Source organism: Plectropomus leopardus, chromosome 5 (assembly GCF_026936395.1).
Source record: "Plectropomus leopardus strain MGB_pleo_1.0 chromosome 5, ASM2693639v1, whole genome shotgun sequence".
In the NCBI taxonomy this organism is placed as follows: domain Eukaryota; kingdom Metazoa; phylum Chordata; class Actinopteri; order Perciformes; family Serranidae; genus Plectropomus; species Plectropomus leopardus.
In genome coordinates this window covers 30,568,176-30,588,155 of record NC_142180.1, presented here as the reverse complement: position 1 = coordinate 30,588,155, position 19,980 = coordinate 30,568,176, and the positions used below count along the sequence as shown (strand labels likewise).

At 38.1% G+C, this 19,980-nt stretch overlaps 2 protein-coding genes across 3 annotated transcripts; both read right to left on the bottom strand.

Moving 5' to 3' along the window:
- Positions 1-239: 239 nt before the first annotated feature.
- LOC148189597 (uncharacterized) lies at positions 240-1,919 on the bottom strand. Its single transcript, XM_088077289.1, has 3 exons — positions 1,543-1,919; positions 1,389-1,443; positions 240-736 (listed from the first exon to the last, which is right to left on the bottom strand). Exons 1-3 carry the CDS (start codon positions 1,882-1,884, stop codon positions 468-470), a joined length of 666 nt encoding a protein of 221 aa, XP_087933415.1. The 5' UTR covers positions 1,885-1,919; the 3' UTR covers positions 240-467.
- Positions 1,920-9,152: 7,233 nt separating this feature from the next.
- Positions 9,153-17,427, bottom strand: LOC148189596 (uncharacterized). 2 transcript variants are annotated; one of them, XM_088077935.1, is made up of 3 exons: positions 15,368-17,427; positions 13,843-13,912; positions 9,153-13,203 (listed from the first exon to the last, which is right to left on the bottom strand). In XM_088077935.1, the coding sequence occupies exons 1-3, from the start codon at positions 15,512-15,514 to the stop codon at positions 12,824-12,826; spliced, it is 597 nt and encodes a 198-aa protein (XP_087934061.1). In that variant the 5' UTR covers positions 15,515-17,427; the 3' UTR covers positions 9,153-12,823. The 2 variants fall into 2 exon arrangements, with proteins under 2 accessions (XP_087934061.1, XP_087934060.1); XM_088077934.1 differs by lacking the exon at positions 15,368-17,427 and having other exon boundaries at positions 13,843-15,357.
- Between the last annotated feature and the right edge of the window lie 2,553 nt (positions 17,428-19,980).

The following is a 19,980-nucleotide window of genomic DNA, read 5'->3' as shown; positions in this document are numbered from 1 at the left end:
TTTGTGTGTGTGTGTATATATTTATATATATATATATACAGAGAGAGAGATAGATATAGATATAGATAAAATTAAACAAGCGGTTCATCCGTGAGGACTTTCTACTATAATTTAATGCGGCAATCAGGAACATAGACACTTCCATCAGAACTCAGTAGTTCGTCAGCGCTCATTCACAGTAAGTTGGATAAAGTCGTATTAAAATACACAACTGCACTTTTGGTTTGAAGAATCAAGAAGATTCACATCTGTCCTTGAGAAATTTCATTGGTCACACTCACTCTCTACACAGCTCTGAATTCCTTCTCTGTTTATGAAACTACCCTCTGATAAGTGCACAAGAATTCGGAGAAGTTGCATAACATCCACATCAAAGTGTTTGACCGCTTAATACAGCCACATGTGAACCAGAAGCCTTGACTGCAGTTTGTGTTGCTTTACATGATGGCAGAGTGATTTCAGGCTGGTCAGAGTTCATAGACATTGAACGAGCTGTCTGTGTAGTTAGACTTGAAGTAAATGCTTATTCTGCTACCATTCCTCAACATGAACTTCTCTCCCAAAAAGAAGAACTCCTCGTTACTCTTCTTCTTGAGGATTATCAAGCGGTCTTTCTTCATCGTATGCATGAGGATAACCTCTTCGCTGGTGTCATTTGAGAACTTCACCCATCCGTAGATTAAGTAGGTTGCAAGTTTATTTGCAGTGAAGATGTCATATTCATGTTCACTGCTCACTGCGGAGGAAAAGGAAATATTTTCCATCAGCACACCAAGAAAGGCACAACCTATTAGGAGGGTTGGAAGCAAATGACAAGCTGATTTTACTTAAAATAATCTTGGACACTGACTGCCTTGTAAAAGGAAAGTAAATATAACTTTAAAACTTTATCTATGTTTACTATTTATATAAGTGTTAAGTATACATGAAACTGTGAGATTGTTGCAGCATAAAAATGACAACTGAAATTACTTTGTTCTTTCTTGTTAGTAACTTCAGTAAAACAAGTTAATCTGATTTAACTTAATCTTGACAAAGAAGATTTTGGCAATAATGAAGTTAATGAAGAAGAGTTCTGTTTAGTCAACATGTCAACATACAAATATGACTGACTAGTTTGCAACCAGCAGAAGGCAGATGTATAGCGCAGTATACTTGGTTTACTGAATTGCCAAAACTTAGAAAGATTGATCGTATGTCATTTTTAAGTTGCAACAACTTCACAACATTTCTATAAATTAACTTAATTCTAAGTAAACTTAACAATTAGATATAAAGATAACACAAATCACAATTCTTAGTTATATTTACTTACATTTCTCAAGGCAATCAAGTTCCTCAAATTTTTTAAAATAAAATCAACTCTTGAAGTTTTACATTGTGCTTACTTTTTAGTTTGCAGGTCATGTTGAGTTTTGCTGTATCAGTCGATTGTTGGACATCCTGTAGAAAGGCAGATTGATCAGACATGCATGCACACTGACAGATAAAAGTGAAAAACGCCTAGAGAACTTTTAATCAATGCTATGAGATGTTACTCACCTGGTTCCATGATGGCGTGAACATGAATAAATGAAGGATAAAGCCCACCACCAGAGCCACAACGATGAACCCCATCACTGTTGCCAAAGCAAATGTACACTTGAAACAGCCACGGCTGTCCGCAGGTGAACTTTTTGGTCGAGTTACAGCTTCCAGACTGTCCTTCAGCACCCTGACCTCCACCAGAGCCTCTCCCTGTTCTGTGTGATGTCTCTCCATGATGCAGACTGGGATGTTTCCTGTGAAGATTGACTCCTTGTACCTAATTATATAGCACATGTCTTCCCACACACTAAAATAGAAAGTGGGAATCCCACGTTCAGTTGACTCCGCCTCCTGCATGTGCAATAAAAAGCAAACAGGGAGAGCCAAGGGAATCCCTCAACACTCACAGCAAAACTGGTTTAATGAATAAACTGTCTTCTCTCTTTAATCTCCGCCTTATTGCAGTCTCTGCCAGAGAAACATCTGATTTATATCTTGTGGAATACAAGACACGGTCATGCTTGTAGGTGTTGTGTGATGACAATGTTTCAAATTCAAGTTCATATTTGATAATGAATTTTTAAAACTTGCTTTAAAAAAACTAAACTGTCTCTGTTGGTCAGTCAGTGTCCTGGCAGGTAAAGGAACACAACCTCTCTCCTCACCATTCATACATGCTCGATCTCAGGGGCTGGATTGGTAATTACTTACTTATTTTTACACTACAAATGCCTATGTTCGTTCTCACGCACATCTATTGTTGTGTCAATTCTGCTGCACCTGAACCGACAAGCACAGAGTTATTCTGGTCCTGGAAATAGTAGTTTTATTTCGGTTTAAAAGCAGAGCATGAATAAACACCTGAAGCCACTACATTACCATCTCTGGTGTTTGTTATGACTTGCAGCTTTTTCATTTTCCCCATGTCAGTAAACTGCATTATATTATCAACATGGAAGCACAAGTGAGGCTGTACAATTTCTTTACAATAAGACTCTATTAGCACACCATGCTTTCCCTTGCCAACTAACTGTGCAACCTGTTTCACTAAAATGCAGGGGCGGCAAAACAGCTCGACTGAAACACGGATGTTCAAAGAAACATGAAAGTGACATTTTAAACAACCTGTCTCTATCTCTCTCAGTCTCTGTTTACTCGTTTATCTTGATCCAATTAGCAGGAAATTCCTCCACGAGAGAAACTGCCGGGTGTTACATCACTGTTATTGTCCCGCCCACACGCACTGAGCAGACGCCTTGCACCATCACTGCTGTTCTATATCCGTCTTGGCTTCAGTCCGATCTGCCCGCATGCTTGATGACATGTTTCAGATATGACTGGACGCAAAGCCAACACACAAAAACTGCTTATCTACCGTTCTCTTTGCACAGCCCTGTCTTGTGAATTTCTTATCTCGCTTGTGTTCAGTTTCATCATCTTCACAGTGAGAACTTGGTCTGTTGTTAGTTTCACAGTTTACATATTTATATGGAAGTTATAGAACATTGGATTCAAGAGAAAGCCGATTCCTACATTGAATACATGAAACCTGACAGAAGTTAAACAACCAGTGCTGCAGGTTTCAATAATAAAATTTAGATTGTCTCTGCCGTTAGTTCAAAGAACATTTTGATACCTGGAGCTTCCTGAAGCACCGTTTTAATTGTAGTCACATGCATGCCAAGTCCTGTATTATTTTCACGGCCAAGCTGCAATTACAAAACTGTAATTAAGGGACTTTTTGAGGGAATCTAAACAATGCTTGTTTGCAATTTGACATAACAAATATATTAGTCATGACTACTGTCTACTAAACCACAGAGGTATGACACTATGCACATTGTTTTTTACCAAACTTGCTTCTGTAGCCAGAGGCATGGACAATAGACAACCCAACTATCTAATCACACACATGCTGGATTTATGATCACGTGTCCCTGTATAATGAAGGTAGGACATTTTTAAATCTGGAACAATGCTTGATACTGAACTCGATACTGAAAAGAGCAATACTGTTCTTTTCTTTTGCACTAAAACTGCATCCATGATCACCACAGTTGATGCTGTGAGGAAAATAAAGATAAAAATGAAATAGTCTACTACAACATCAATAACTATAACTATATAGTAAGATAAAACCACATTCTTACCATAAACTATTCCACAAACTAATTTCTTGCGCACAACAAATAAAATCGCAGCTTCTTGGATATTTCTTGGGTGTGACTGTCTTTGGAAGCAATGTAGCGATTTCATCCAAAAGGCAGGTATGACTTTACATGCTTTGCACAGGAATTATTTTATAACATTTTAATTCATCTGCTAGCAACTGCTCAGTTTTTTTCAACAATTCACTCACCACCATGATTTGTAGGTCATGTCTTAATTAATAAAAAGTAAAAGAGTTACAAATCTCTCTAAATCATTTTTGAATTTCAAAAAGAATATCACTGGAGCACTGACTCATTCTGACAAAATTTGAATACAGAATATTATTTTCTAAATTAAAATACATCTAGATGAACAGCCAACGACTGAAGCATCCTGTTATGCAAATACCAAAACAGAGATTTGCGGTCCAACCAATGGTCACTGTAGACTTTCGGGTTGTACATGCAAATGCAATATTCTTTCATTTAGCTACCTGTGTGGAAACCTGTTATAATCGAAACTGCTGTTGACCTGAAACCACAGTTATTACTCAAACCCACAGGGATTTACCCCAAACCCTCACTGAAGGTCCCGCTCTCACCACACGTTGGGTGATTTTACATGTAGTCCTCTTTAAAAGAACCTCTTCAGACGGGTCAGAGTTTGTTTGAAGGATTCACACATGCGCAAAAACTGCTGAGGCATTTGAGTCAGTAGGAGGACTGAAACCATACAAGTGTGAAAACACCATAAAACACCAGATTCAGGACTGTCGCCAGGCCTCCTCCCATCTGCCTCCCTTATTTGAAAGAACTGATAAAAATAAAGTGTAGATTCAATTAAAAAGTCATATTCTCCAACCCCTTCCAGTCACCATACAAAAGAAAGAAGAGAATAAATGTATAGCTTCCACCTCATCTTTTGTAAGACTTAAGTTGTGGGAGTAATGCCACATCAAGCTCATTTTCATGATGGCTGCCAATGATCATCTGACACAAAAGGCCTGCAGCAAATATTGAATTAGTGAAGCTTGTATTGTTTTTTCCCCCCACATGTTTATATGGTTATGACCAGCACTTGAAAATTCAATAATGTTCAAAATAAAAACTAAAAACAATCTGTCTTGAGCCCCATTTGGCTTTTATGTGCTGCCCTTTGCACTTTCTGAGGTTACGGTGTTTAAAACAAACTGTTAGCACAGTAGGTCACAATTACAGGAACGGTATCAACATAAAGGTACAGAGTTCAGTGCAAAGAGTGCAAGTCACATCTCATAAAAGTGGCCATTGTTGCTCTGTCAGAGGGTACTATAGAGCACATCATCCATAAAAGTTCACTAAATATAAACATTGTGATACACTGGAAATCTCTTAGAGGGATCACGTCTCCAGGTCAAACTGATCACAATAAGTGGATGAACAAAACAGATTTTTTTTCTTCCTTTTTTTCTCATGCACATTACCATTTTATTTAACAACTGTAAATTTGATATATAAATAAAAAGTAATGAAATGGACTGCTATTTACTACTTGTTATTTACCCTGTCAGCCTTAGCAGTCAAGTGCATTTTCTCAAAGACAATGTTTTTTCTCCTCTTGGACTGTTCAAACCAGCCTAAAAAATGCTGAAACTGTCTCCTTCCAGGCTCGCTGCCAATTTTTCTGCCTTTTCCTCACCAAGAGCCAGCTCAAAGGGGGCATTATGTGTACGGGCATGATCAATCTACCTACACAGCCTCAACCATACAGGTGCTTTCCCTCTTTGCATTAGTTTTCCATCACTAGCAGCCATAAGCGTCAGACAGCCTACGTTTTTCAGTGTGAAAATCATTTTCAGCCACTCCTTGATGTTTGGCATGGGATCAATAGTTTGTTGCAACATCGAGCCTCTCCAGTGGGATCGTCCCGTCTGTTGTTGCTCTAGTTATTCTTTTAAGGATTTCCTCTTACCTGTGGTGCCATTTATCAATCTAGATTGTTAAAGTTTGAGCTGCAGCGGGTTTGATATCAGCCATAGAGATATTTGCCTTCTCTCTAGTATAACAGAACCTGACGGTACTCAGCTTTTGATGCTCAAATTGCCAAAAAATATATTACATACAACAGCAATGTCTCTTTCCATAAATCATGACCTAGTTACTCAAAATAATCCACAGACCTTGTTGTAAAAGTTTCATATGAGAACTATTTTCTCTCTACCAAACTACACCAATCAGCTGTATCACTGCACAGATGGAGGTGTGCATCTACTGCTAGCTCAACTAGCATTACTAAGCTAGCTAACGTTATAACTCAGCCGAGGAGAACTGCTAAAAATACATCTCGGTCTGTGATGAGCACAGGCCTCTGGTCCATGAGTAGATGCACTCTTCCTCCTGCTCCACTGTCCGTATAGCATTTCCCACTGAGAAGAAGCCAGTTCTAGATCTTGATCTAGATCTAGATCTTAAAAATGAAAACACAGTTTTTAAAATAAAAAATAAAACCACGTTGCTAATTCATTCTCATTCCAAACTCATAAAATGTTGCAGCTTTGACAATGCTTTTGGCATAAGATTGTAATGCAAAAAGACACATTTCACGTCTACATGAAACACCACTGGATGGCATCAGGTAAAAACGTTTCTGGACAGAATCAGTTGCAAAGCTATTATATGCCAGTGGACGGCCAGATGGTACCCACCACATCAAATGAAAACGCAGCTAGACGAAACCCATCGCATCCGCAAGAAACACAGCAGAACAGCGTCAGGTTAGTCTGGTGTTCACTTGCGGCCTGAGTGTAATGTTTTGGGGTTTCTTTACACCTTACCATGTGCTTCCATCCTAACTTTTTGTGCCAGCATGTACATTTGTTGACGTTGCGGTGTTAGTTGCCATGTGCTTTTGTTGTCTAAAAAGAACTACGTGCAGTGTAATCCCACCATGTGCTTGTGTTGACATCATGACAACAGCATCCTGCAGCGTAAATAGCAGATACAGAAGGACACCTAGAGCATAAGATGAAGACACACAAGTCCTGTGCAAAGCAGCAACACGTGACAACCTCAGATGTAAATTTGCAGGTTGCTTACATTTTTCCTTATCATGCTAACACTAGCACCAAGCTCTATACGAAGTTATCCCATGTTCCCATTGTCCTATATACATCAGCACTGTAAAGGATTGGCAAGGGATAGCTTTGAAGTTCAAATTACAAAAGCACAAAGGGAGATATATGCTTCAACTGCAGTATGAATGGTAAAAATCTGTTCGGTCACAATGAAGATATCAATGTCTAAAGTCAAGAAAACTGTCTCTCCCCACAAGTTTGAGGATGTAGGCTTCAAAGAGTAACATCAGTAGGCTGAAACCTGTACGTGGGTAATTCTAACACGTTGACCCAGGAAAACAAACACCATTTGACCGAGAGAAAAAACACTGCTATATATAAAACCCTTTCAAAAGCATAGCAGATACACAATCTGCCAGCAACAGTCTTTATCTTGTAGGCTAATTATTGTTGGTTTGAGTGAAGTACAGTGCAACTTGATGTAGAAAGCAAAAAAATGTGCAGACATATGCCGATGATGTTGACTAATTTCGGGACACGCACCATATAGACATAATTTGCTGTGTTTCTGTACTGTCAGTTGCCATTTCCTTCCATTATATTTGCATATCCTGGCATGCTTGTTCCCACGTATATATTCCAGTGAAGTTGACCTTTTAGCTCATTATTTGTCTGAGTGAGAGTTTATGATGTTGGGTCATTGTGGCTGAAAGTATGTGTAGGTTTAACCTTGGTAAACAAAAGTGAAATGTGCAGCGTTATAAGAGAAACACTTTACAGGCCTTTAGTTTTAAATGCTTTTTGTTTAGATTTTCAGTTGTGTTGATTAGGCTCTGGTGTAGTGTGAAGCAAATATTATGTATTTTGTTTGCTAATGGTGTTGTCATGTTCGGCCTCAGCATGTCATCATGATTTTCTTAATAGAAAAATTAAACAAATACAACATACAACTGAGGTTTATCAAGCACAGCATAGGTCAGATTTAGACACATTAACACTCTGTGTTTACTGGCATAAGGGCATTTTGGATGGTTGGCATATGGATGGTGTCCAAAACCAACACTCTTATTTCCTCTTCAATCAATCAGGAAAACAAAACCTACTGTTCCTCTTAAGTATGCAGTGTGTGACACAGTCCTGTACAAATAATCTCTAAAATAACTTTACTGGCATGAGGGCATTTTGGATGGTTGGCATATGGATGGTGTCCGAAACCAACACTTTTATATCCTCTTCAATCAATCAGGAAAAAAAAACCTACTGTTCCTCTTAAGTATGCAGTGTGTGACATAGTCCTGTACAAATAATCTCTAAAATAACTTTCAAAACTGTCTGATTGACATCATTTAATGAACTAACAACATAAAAGTTGGCCGATGAGAGCTGCATTTGCAGGTGCTCTGACAGATAACATTAATAACTCCAACCATTAAATGCAATCTACACTGGTTTTATAGGGTTCCTCCTACCAAGTCAGATGTCGGACATTTTAATAAGTTATTCAAACACCACTCCGAATTAAATATAACGGCATATCTTTGATCTGTACATTTAAATTTAAATGATACATTGTGACCATTCTGTAAATCTGAGAGCCATTTGCCTTTTTTAAAAAAAAATTAAAGTCAATGTTACGAATAATTTTAGGATTTGGCAATTCAACATCAGAAGAAAAACAAATATTTATCCAATCATGTCCCTAAATATTCAAAAGAAAGTCTTTTTAAAAGATAGCTTTGAGACATTTTAATAACGATTAAGGACTTATTTTTAGATGAATAAAACCAGTGCATTTAAAGACTTTTTAAGGATCCGTGGGAAACCTCTTTTACTTTATGCTAATGCTGAACACACGTATGTGTAAACAAGCCTGTGGGTGTTAAAGATTTATGACTTTTGTGACTTGATTACAAATCTCACAGTCAGGCTCTCCCCAAAAATACACCCATCCTTGTTCCTGATACCAAAATCGCTGTCAACTGTCGATTGAGTGGATTTTTTTTCACCCACATCCTGGAAACTCTGTTGTGTCTAAACACACTTTCGATGGAAACATTTCTGTTGTTCTATTTTTAGAAATGACGAAAGCCAAACAACAAGAAGCAAGGCTTAAGATTCAGATCTTCACAGACACGCGATACTGTCCTTTTTTTTTTTTTAAAAAAAAAAGGAAGTGAGTCTGAAACTGCAACCTTGAGCTCTCAAGCCCTCCAGCTGTGGTAGAGTCAGTGTACAAACTTGACGCGTCATGCTATTGTGTGACATGAGAGGATTCTGCAATTCACTTTCACTTTTGGTTAAGCAATGTTTAACGTGCCAGGTAATGATGATGAAACTGCTGACTATCACAGCAGACAGAAAGAGAGAGAGAAAGCAGCGGACCGTGAAAACAAAGAAGAGAGGCTTATTGCCAAATGGAAACTCCTTTATTAAAGTTTCATCAAAACAGCTGTCATACATAATGTAGCTGGAAAGTATGATCCCTGGATGAAACTTATGAAACCTGAGCTGGCTTGATTTCTTTCAAAAACATGAAAAGAGAGGGCGACAAGCAACACAAGAAACGGCCCAAAGATTTGAGCACAAAAAAAGAAAAGAAAAAAGTTTTAAAAGAGTAAGAAACAACAACATTTTCTTTGTTGCTAAAAGAAAATGAATAAAAAGTAAATTAAAAAAAAAAGGAAGAAACAAAAAAAAGGAAAATGACCTATTTTTTCTGTAACATAATTTTAAATATAATTAAGAGAATTATAAATATAGTTTTATGGTCATTTTGCCTAGTTTTTTGTTTGTTTGTTTTTTGTTTGTTTTTTGTTGGTGAAAGGTGTCTGAATGTGGAACAAGAAAACTGATGTCGATCCAGGTATTGAGGGGTTAATTATACAAGAGCATTATACTATTTTTTATCATCATCATCATTTAGCCATTCAACTGATAAAATATTTTCTGTAAGATATAGTAGAGATCCAAACCAACAACAATTACAGTAAACAGGCCATTATTTAAAGCCTGGACCAGATAAATCTGCCTATGTGATGGTTTGGCAAGAGTTCGACACAATGTGCCTTACAGCATACTTAAAGAGTATTATTCATCAACATTACAACATGCCTTTTCATTGAAAATATCATAGCTTCACTAATATGGTATATACAGGGAACACTCAACATCTGGTTCCTGCTTTTAAGGCACTATTCAAAACAAACATGTCAAAGCTTTAGCACTGTGTGTGCAGATACAGTCAAAACAGTGAACTTCCCCTTCATCCACCTCCTCTCTCTGGTCTTTACCCTGAGCTGTCTGCGCATCAGTGCGGTTGCAGCATCAAACCTGTCAGACATGTGTTTAACTCTCAGAGCATCAGCTCAGTGCATTCACAACAGACATATCAGTCATTGTTGTGGTGAACCAGTCTGGTAATCCCAGCCAGTAAAAACACTGTATGAGCAAATGTTTGGTAGCCGCACAGCGCGCAGAAAGTTTTTGAGACTCAGATTGAAGCTTCATGTGGAAAAAAATGCACCAATAACAAAATACATTCATTTGGTAGTATACAAATAAAGTCAATCTACAGTATATTAGCTATTACCTACAGATATATATATATATATTAAAAAAGCAAATCTAGAAGGTACCTGAGGGAGTAAAAAACTGCTTCTTTACCCATTAAACTTGTGTAAATCACTTTAAGATCCTGCTGTCAGTGCAATAACAGTCATACATTTTGCAGCAAAAAAAAGGGTAAATGAGGTTCAGTACTCACCCCATTACATTGTGGCAACATGTATTATGTTGAAATTATGTGCCGGTACCACAGTACCAACAAAAATTCAAGTTGGATCCTTATTGGTGGTGGACACACAAATTCCCTGGTTTAAGGATGACACACAGTGGGCAGTGATTCATGTTAAAATCCCTTAGATTAAGAGGGGTAAAAACCAGGAAAGTCCACATAGGGAGGAAGTCAGGGTGGTAGATGTGTAAATAATTTCAGCCAGAAGACTGCTGTTTGTGTGAAATTAAGTCAATGTTGCCTTTTTTTAACTTAACGTACATCCTTTATATGATTACATCACCTGACATAATTCTTAATTACTGGTTTTATCACATCACTCCAATCGCTCCCTGTTTATTTTTAGAATTAATTTTAAGATTTTACTGATCACTTATAAAGCTTGTCTTGGTCTGGCTCCAAGCTTCATAACAGAAATGCTGACCCCATATGAGCCCGTTTGAAGCCTTAGATCCTCGTGTAAGTGCCCCTCTGGCTGTTCCAGAGTCGAGACTTAAAACTACAGATGACCGTGTTTTTGCCATTAGGGCCCCTAAATTTCAAACAATCTGCCCGAGGAGTTAAGGCTTGAAAAATCAGTGATTTTTTTAAAATCACTTCTTTAAATTCATTTTTATAGATTTGCTTTTGTGAGATGTCATATATTCTAATTAGTCTTTTGATTTATTTTTTAATGTATTATTTTATTGTCTTGGTCATGTTTAATTCTATCACTGGTGCTATTGCTTCAGCTTATATTGTATTAGTTGTTATTATTGTTTTGTGGTTGTTCGTCTCTATTTCTCATTGTTGTCCGTCTTCCCTCTAGTATGTTTTTGCCTTGTTAAACACTACTTTTTTAAAATTTATCTGGCCTTAGTTAGACATTGTTATTTGGCTCTTAAAGTCCTGTTGCCTCTGCAAGAAGCCTGTCTGGTTTCCGCTTTATCTTGTTTGTCAAAGCAAGATGTAATCTTTTTTTTAAAGGTGCTATGTAAACAAAGTTATCATTATTATAATTCCATTAGATGAGCTACTTCATATGTATTTACAAGTGTACCTACGGTAACTGAAAACAGGATCTTTTACTAAACCTAACTAAGTAGTTTTGGTGCCTAAACCAAACTTTGACGCCACCATGTAATTTCAACACAATATGTGCCACCACCATTAATGGGATGCTCAGAGGTCGTTGTGATTTTGCGTATTCCTGTAAGATCAAGTTTTGATGGTAAACTTCAAGCATAAGCATATGATTAAGCAACTACTGTTGACTTTTTTTTTTTTTTTTTGGTCGTGTTTTTGTTTATATTTTTCACATATTAAACGTTTTAAAATATATTAAAGGTGCAATATGCAATTCTGTGTTAAGATATTTGATTGCTGTGTCTCATTCCCAGGTTGTCAAATATCGTAGACTTTATATAGAGATAGATGACACGACTCCAAATCAAAAATAAAGCCAAAGTATCCCAAATAAAGCCGCTGTCATCTTGCACTGGTGATGGTTTTTGGAACCAGAGTCTGCGCAGTAGCGATCTCTGTGGTTTCAAGTTCCCACCCACACACCCGTCCAACTACTCACAAGCAGCGCCATCTCTGGGTGCAATTTAATCGATGCGTACTTTGATCCGCACACATGAGGGGGAGCAGGCATTGTGACCTGTACTGCAGCCAGCCACCAGGGGCTGATTGAGATGTTTTGGCTGAGGATCTCTCCTCAGTTGCTTTTACTGTGGCTTTTTTTTTTTTTTTTTTTACCCTGTTTTGGATAGTTTTTCCTTATCATCCTTAAGAGGGATGTGGTATGCTGTAAAGCCCCCTGAGGCTAATTGAGATTTGCTATAATGGTAATTATCAATACATTTGAATTGACATCTGTATTTGATGACCTGGGAATGACCTCAACAATGAACTATCTCTCTCCAGAATTACATACTGACCCTTCAATTGATTTATCAAGACAATAATAAAACAATAAAGAAAGTAAAATAGCTTTCTAATGGGTTAGTTATTGTTGTTTTTAGTTATTCTAGCTATTTCATATCCACAAAATGTGAATTGCAAATCGCCACCAACAAAATCATATGATCTGTCCTGGCCACGACTGCGCAAAATTGTTGACATTTCTCCCTGACAGTCAAACTGTCAGATGCGCAGCTCCGTTGATCGAGGCTTTAACACAGCACACGTCATGCCATCAGTGTGAGTCCTGCTTAGTGTGTCTGTTCTCACAGCAGCAGATGAACACAAGAGCTGAGCTCCCTTCTTTGCTCGTTCGAGTCGGCACCAATCTTCATGTGTCTTTCTTCAGAGAGCTTTCACCAGTATTCACACTGGCTCCCCAGCAGATAGCTCAGGCCCACAGTCACGTTCTTAATCTTGAACCCCTCAGTGGAGTCCAAGTGCAGACTGGCCTTCTCATTTTGCCTGAGGTAGATTATACTGTAGAGCCCCGTGCAGACCTCACTTGAACTATTCACGGTGAAAGAGCTGACAGAATATTTCCTCTCTGCTACGTGCAGCTGCAGGCTCCCTGTGGCCCCTTTCGGGTTACACCCGTAACAGAGGCAACACAGGTCCATGTGCAGAATATAGGGTCCAGTGCAGTTGGTGTAGATTGTTTCTTCGTTGTCAAGCAAACCCATCTGATTTCTGCCAATAATATGAGGGAACTTCAGCGTCATACTTTCTGAGATGTCTGGAGGGTGAAAGGAAGAGTAGGAAAAGGGAGCGGGAATGATAGAAAGTGAGGGGAAAAGGTCAAAACATTTTACACAGATTGTTTAGTTTGTGGAGAAATGTTCTCGTTAACCCTTTGAAACCTGAGCCAACCAGCTTGATTTCTTTTAAAATCTTTGGAAGAAGGCAATGAGCAACTTAACAAGAAATGGCTGAAAAACTGCACTTGTAAAAAGTTACAAGACAATTATCTAAAAATAAGCTAAAAAAAACAGAGTAGAAAACAAAGAGAATCCCCTTTACCCTTGGAAACGTGGGGGAATTGGCTTGATTTCTTTCAAAAACATGACAAGGAGCAACAAAAGAAAAAGTGACACAAAAAAAGCTAGAAATTAGTCAAAAAAGTGCAATTACCTGAAAGCAATGTTTTAAAAAGGTACAAAACAACAAGAAAATGGCCTAGAATAAGTGCTTTAAACTTATAACAATTCTTGAACATTACTTTAAATATGTAATCATGAAAATTAAACTTTTTTTTTTGTTTAAATACTTGTTAAAAGGTCTCACAAGAGAAGAGATGTCACTTCAAGTTTCAAAGGGTTAATATGAGTGTTAAAAACATAAATAAAAAGATAAAAAATAGAGGTATTTTTCTCACCTGATAATGCAGAAAACTGTATGTATACATGAGCCTGGTCTCTCAGTGGTTGATCTCCCGGTGGTTGAATCTGAAAAGCACAGAGCACTTGTTTGTTTGATTCGGTGGTTAAGTGATGTGTGAAAAAAAGCAGGCTGACAGAAACTAGGGAAAGTCTTGCTGTGGGATGATTAATAGCTGTAGTGAGAGTAGCATTGCAGCGATAAACACTCAGCCTGAATGTAGAACAAATGTTAGTCATTAAAACGATCTTTATACAGTAAGCCCCTACTGATATGTCCACGCTGATTATCACTCATTCAGGTCAAAGAATATCTGGAGAAACTCCTGTCGTCTCTGACCTTGAAAATTGCGACATTTCTGTAGCTCTGCTCCATCAAACAAACTCTGAATGGGTTAAAATACAACTCTAGGCTCAAGATTAAGACTGAAAACCACAATAGCTTTTCTGAAGGCGTTTTGTTTGTCCCATTTTGTCATAGTGAGAGGTCCAATGTGGCATCCTGTTTAAATATGAGTTCACTGTACTGAAACAATCGATCCATGTACAATTTAAACTTTGAACTTCTCAGCACTGACAATAAGACATCCTTTGCAGTCTGCATGACTGCATGCACAAACCAGACATACGATTACCACAAATGGTATGAATGAAACAAAGCTGCACCGGGGGGGTTTCCATACTATGTAGAAAAAACAAAATTAAATAAAGTTTGTCTGGGGAAATAAAACCTTTTGTGCCTGATATTAATCATCCAATTCTATGATTATTATATACATGAAAAACAGTGGTTTTAGCAATCTTGATAAATTTGGTTTGATAAGTTTTTTTTTCTTTATTTGGTTTTACTCAATAGTTAAATGCATTTACAGAGTGAACCTTTTGTTTCCATTTTGTTTTAACAATGTAAAATTACAAAGAAATCCCAAACAAACAAAGAACAGTGGGTATTTTTGATTTGAATAAATAGAAATAAAATAACATTTAAATCCAATAGAAGAAATGTAAAGACTGAATAAACTTATTTGAACAAAGGCAGGGCATTTGGGGTAAATACTTTTACCACTTTTTTCCAAATCTCCTCAAATGTAGTTTCCTAATGCCTCATAAGAAAGGGTACATTTTTCTATTGTAAAGATTCCATAAAGTAAACCATACCAGCTCTCTGTAAATGGGGCACCTGGCTGAATTAATTTCATTGTAAATACTTTTTTAGCAGCTAAACTCAGTGTTACAAATGAATTAATAAGATTTAACAGCAAGTTAATTCAATTTTCGCACAAGCAGAAAAAGTTATCTGGATGTTCGCTGCATGACTCAAATTTTAAGGTAAACTTATCTACTTGAAATAAATCTACACTGACCTAGCTGCACTAATGTATAATATTATAGTTTATATACATACGAATACACATACAATATACATAATAACCTACTGTAATAAACTTATGTAACTAATATATTTATAACGATAAAATAAACAAAACAAAACAATAATAGTATGCACATCAGCTCTTTACTCACCTGCACATTGCGGCAGACATAAACCGTGACCACCATGCACGCAATCACCAGCACGTTCTGCAAGGCTACGACCACAGCCAGCTTATTCGCGCGCCTGCCCCGATGGACCACGCGGCCCGCGTCAGCATCCATCCTCCTCTGGTCCATCAGAGCTCTGAGCGCCCTGCAGGAGCTCAGCGACGCTTTTAAAACGCGAGTGGGCACAATGAAAGGAGGGGAGTGACTGGAAAGACACCGCTCGTGATCTACTCTTTATTTTGCCGGTGCGTGTATGTGTGGGTGGGGGGGTTGCAGCGCGCTCGTGCAACACACAAACACACACACAAACGCACACAAACGCATAAGAGGCTACGCGGGCGCGCACACAGCGTGAGAGAGGCAGGAATGAAACCAGCGCCGGAGCTGAGTGGCTGACAGAGATCTCTGCTGCACGGCGGCTCTCTGAGATGCTGCTGGCACACAAAGCGCGTGGAGTGAAACCTCCCACAGCATGTTTGCATCAATCACTGTTCCCATAATATTCATCAGGGGGTGTAGGGAGAGATGTGAGCGCGGAAAGGAAGTGGAGCTTGTTTCTAGGAAACAAAAAAACAACACGTAAGTGCCCGTGTGAACTTCTTAAAAATATTACTCACCATGTAATAGATGGTAAAAAATGATGGATCAGCTTACTTGATTCAATAGCACAGTCATGTGTGATTCTTAAAAGCAGCCAACTGTTCATTAAGGAAATGTAGGCTGTTTTTAATCACTCTTTAAGTAACGTCTATGTTTTGTTATGTGAAGTTTTACATACGGTTCTAGGTGAAATTTGACATATACAGTATACAGAAATACTTTGTTTATATTTTAACATTTAGGCCATGGGCAGATAATGAGACATTGGGACCCGGGGCAAAGAGATGCCAAAGGCCCAACCACTGCTCCTATTTACAGGAACAAGACAGAGACTGTGTGCTGGTTTTGCCTCTTTTGGTTGTTGTTGTTTTGCATCTTTCAGTGGTTCTGTGTCTCTTTGTGGTAATTTTGTTTGTTCTTATGGTTGTTTTGTGTCTCTTTGAGGCCATTTTGTAGTGTTTGATGTATCTTTGTGTCTTTTTTGTTTGCTTTGTGTCACTTTGTAGTTCCTTCGCATCTCTGTGTTCATTTTGTGTCTTAAAGATCAATTTGTGTCTGTTTGAGGTATTTTTGTTTTTTTTTGTTCGTTTTGTGTCTTGTTGTATTTGCTTTGCATATCTTTGTGGTGGTTTTGTGCGTTTTAGGGGTATATTGTGTCTTTTTGATCTATGTCTCTGTATAGTTCTTTTGCATCACTTGGCAGTTTTCTGTCTCTTAAAGGACAAACTGTGTCTCTTTGAGATATATTTGTGTCATTTTTTGTCTATTTGTGTCTCTTTGCAGTTCCTTTACATCTCTTTGTGGACATTTTGTGTCCCTTTGTAGTTTTTTTGCATTTTTTTGTTGTTGTTTTGTGTCTCATATTACTTTTGTCTCTGAAGTATATTTATTTGTTTTTTGTTATTTTGTGTCTCTTTGTAGGTCCTTTGCATATCTTTGTCTAGGTTTTGTGTGTCTTTGAAGTATACTTGGCCTTTATGGTTGTTTTTATGTCTCATTAAGGATGTCTTGTGTCTCTGTGGGGTATATTTGTGTCCTTTTTTGTTGTTTTATGTATCTTATCATTTCCTCTGCATGTCTTTGTTGTCATTATGTGTCTCCTTGAGGCCATTTTGTGTCTCTTAGGGGTATATTTGTGTCTTTGTATAATCTTTTTATGTCTCTTGGTCCTTCTTTTGCATCTCTTTGTGGTCATCTAAAGTGTCTTCCTGGTTTCTGCATCTTAATTTCAGTGACCAGTAGGTCTGTTCAGTAATCCATCCATGACTGAGACTATTCAAGGTCAAATCTGCCCCGAATTTCTTGGATTGGATTTTAGATTTACCAGTGTGGGTCAAATTAAGGAAAATGGTCGTTTGGGGATTCTTGATGTGTGAGACATGTCTATGCCTGTGTATTTTTGTTACGGGAAAGTGACAGAGTATAAGGGAAATGCTGACTGTTACAAAAATGTTTTGTGTTCCCACCACTTTGGTACTTGTTCCCTGCTGACGCAGTAACCGCTTGGTCTTTGAAGTATCATGGGGGAACCTCAAAACAGTAACAGAATATGAGTAAAGGCTTAATCATGAAAGGTGCACATATTGAACAGAAAACAAAGGGTGACTTGACACTGTTGCAAGATCTGCACCTGCAAGCACAAGCACCTGCAATGTTACAAAATAACCTCAAACCATCAATTCTCAAGATTACAAAAGTACCTGAGCTGCCAACTCAGTGACTGACAGTGACTGTCACTTTCTAAGGATCAGCTGATCTGGTCTTGTAAGGTGAGCAAGCAGGCAATATTTTGGGTTAACACTACACAGCTAAACACAGTGTTACCATGATGGTAAATAGTTATATAAAGCCAACAGTTCCATTTAAACAAAATATTAACAGTTTACACCATTATGGCTGTTAGGTTTTTATGTCTAAAAATAGGAGATATTGTGTGAAAGTTGATTTTTCTAAACAACCGAGTGGTTTAAAACCTAAGAAGTATCCTCTCCCTGCTCTCTGAAACACCGATTAAAGCTACAGTAGGTAACTTTTTTTAAGCTTAAATTGCACATAATTGCAGGGCCAGAGTAGCATGCAAGAGAGGGCTGGGGCACAAACAAGCTTGGGCCCCTTATGAACACACAGCCCATCCCTTTTGTTCATGTTACACGTTTTGTTTTTTTAAGATGTTTAATTATTTTAGGAATAGTTTACAGTTTGGGAAATACCAAGCAGCAACCTCAGTGGCTAAAAAATGAAGCCAATGGTGAAAAACTGCAGTTTCTCGAATGGTCACTTTAGTCAATCCCCATTGACCCTTGTGTTGAAATGCTGAAGATGGCAATGCTAAAATGCCAAAAAAAAAAACCCCAAAAAAACCCCTCAAGGCTTCAAAACAGGAATCCACAAACCAATGGAGATAGCACAGTACATAGCTATGTCCATTTTTACTGTCTTTTGCAAATACACTTACTTGCTTGCCAAGAGTTAGATGAAAAGTCTGCTAACACTTTCAGAGTCGAATCAATCTTCTCATCAAACTGTTGACAACGAAGGGAATTATTACAAATAGATTTGGCACAGGACCTCTACATTTAATTCTATATTGCACAACTGAGCAAATAACCAAAAACTAGGAGCAACACATTAAAATAGTCATTAGTGTACAGCTTGTTTCAACAGTGTGGGTAGTTCCCCTGCAGACTTCCTCATTAAGGTGAGTTAAGCTGAATGAAAGGATTTCTTTGTTTGCATCATTAAAAGTAGTATGGTTGCTTCCCTATTTGTAGACATTGCCTCACTTTAAAGAGCGTGTGATGTACAGTGTGTTTGTGGTACTTGTAATGAGTCAAACGTCATTTCATAGTTAACGACTTTTTCTTTCTCTCTCCTACACACACAGCATTTGATATTCCTGTAATAGGTGGGACTTCCGCGGTGTCGGTCATATTCAGTGATGAGTTTACAATGACATTATGAGCACATTGCTACTTTGTCCATCCTTGTTGTCATGCATAAATTAACCTAGAGGGACAAGATGTGTTTGTGCTGAGTTAATTGTGTTAATTTTAGCCTACTTTTCACACTTTGTTCACTGCCTCCTGACCATAGGGATGCACAATGTTGTGTGGCATGATGGCAACTACAGATTCAAACAGACGTAGAATAATTCAGGCACATTCAGAACTGACTCTGACATGACCCAACATGCCTGTACATGATAGGGAAAATGTGGTTTGCATCAACCTTTCAATGTTTTGTTTTGTGTCTCAAGTAAAACACCTGCTTAGCTTAAACAAAACAGGTGTCCTACATCATCTGGTTTGTTGCACACATAAACAAAGAGAAGTCAGGGTGTGCCTGCAAGATGAGCAGGCAGCTGAGAGTGAACATCTGCATGTGGGGAAGAGGGGGACCTGCCACATGGTTTCACAATGAAGTTTCCCTTGTGTGGGAGAAGCGAAAACATTGCAACTCACTGAAATCAGAGAATAAGTATAAGTATATGTGCTTGCAGTTGTGATACCACCACTACCATACAAACAAGATGAAATAAATGTCAAGTGATAAGGATCAACTCCTGTGATGAATAATGATCTGTAACAGAAGAACAAGCTGAAAATGGGGAAATCCATCACCAGAAATACTGTAAGGACACTAAGATCTGTCCACAGGCCTCAAATATTGATTCAAAGAGTTATCGGATTCAGGAGGAGCTGCCTGTCTTTTGGACAGGCTGGGTATTTAAATTTTAGCCGACAGACAGAAAAAGGAAAAGGAAAGACTGAGTTTGTGGAAGAAGAGTGCTATCTGATTAATCCTCAGCAGCCCACGCACATCCTTTTACAACCCCCTGCACCTCATATGTGTGCAAACATGACGTACGTCACAAAAATGCAACTGCACAACTGAGTTAAAAAAGTTTGCTCAGTTTGAGAATTGGCCTAAGGTGAAAAGTTGAAAATCAGACAGTCAGACATGTCGTGCCTGATCACAGCGGGGTGCTTTTTTAA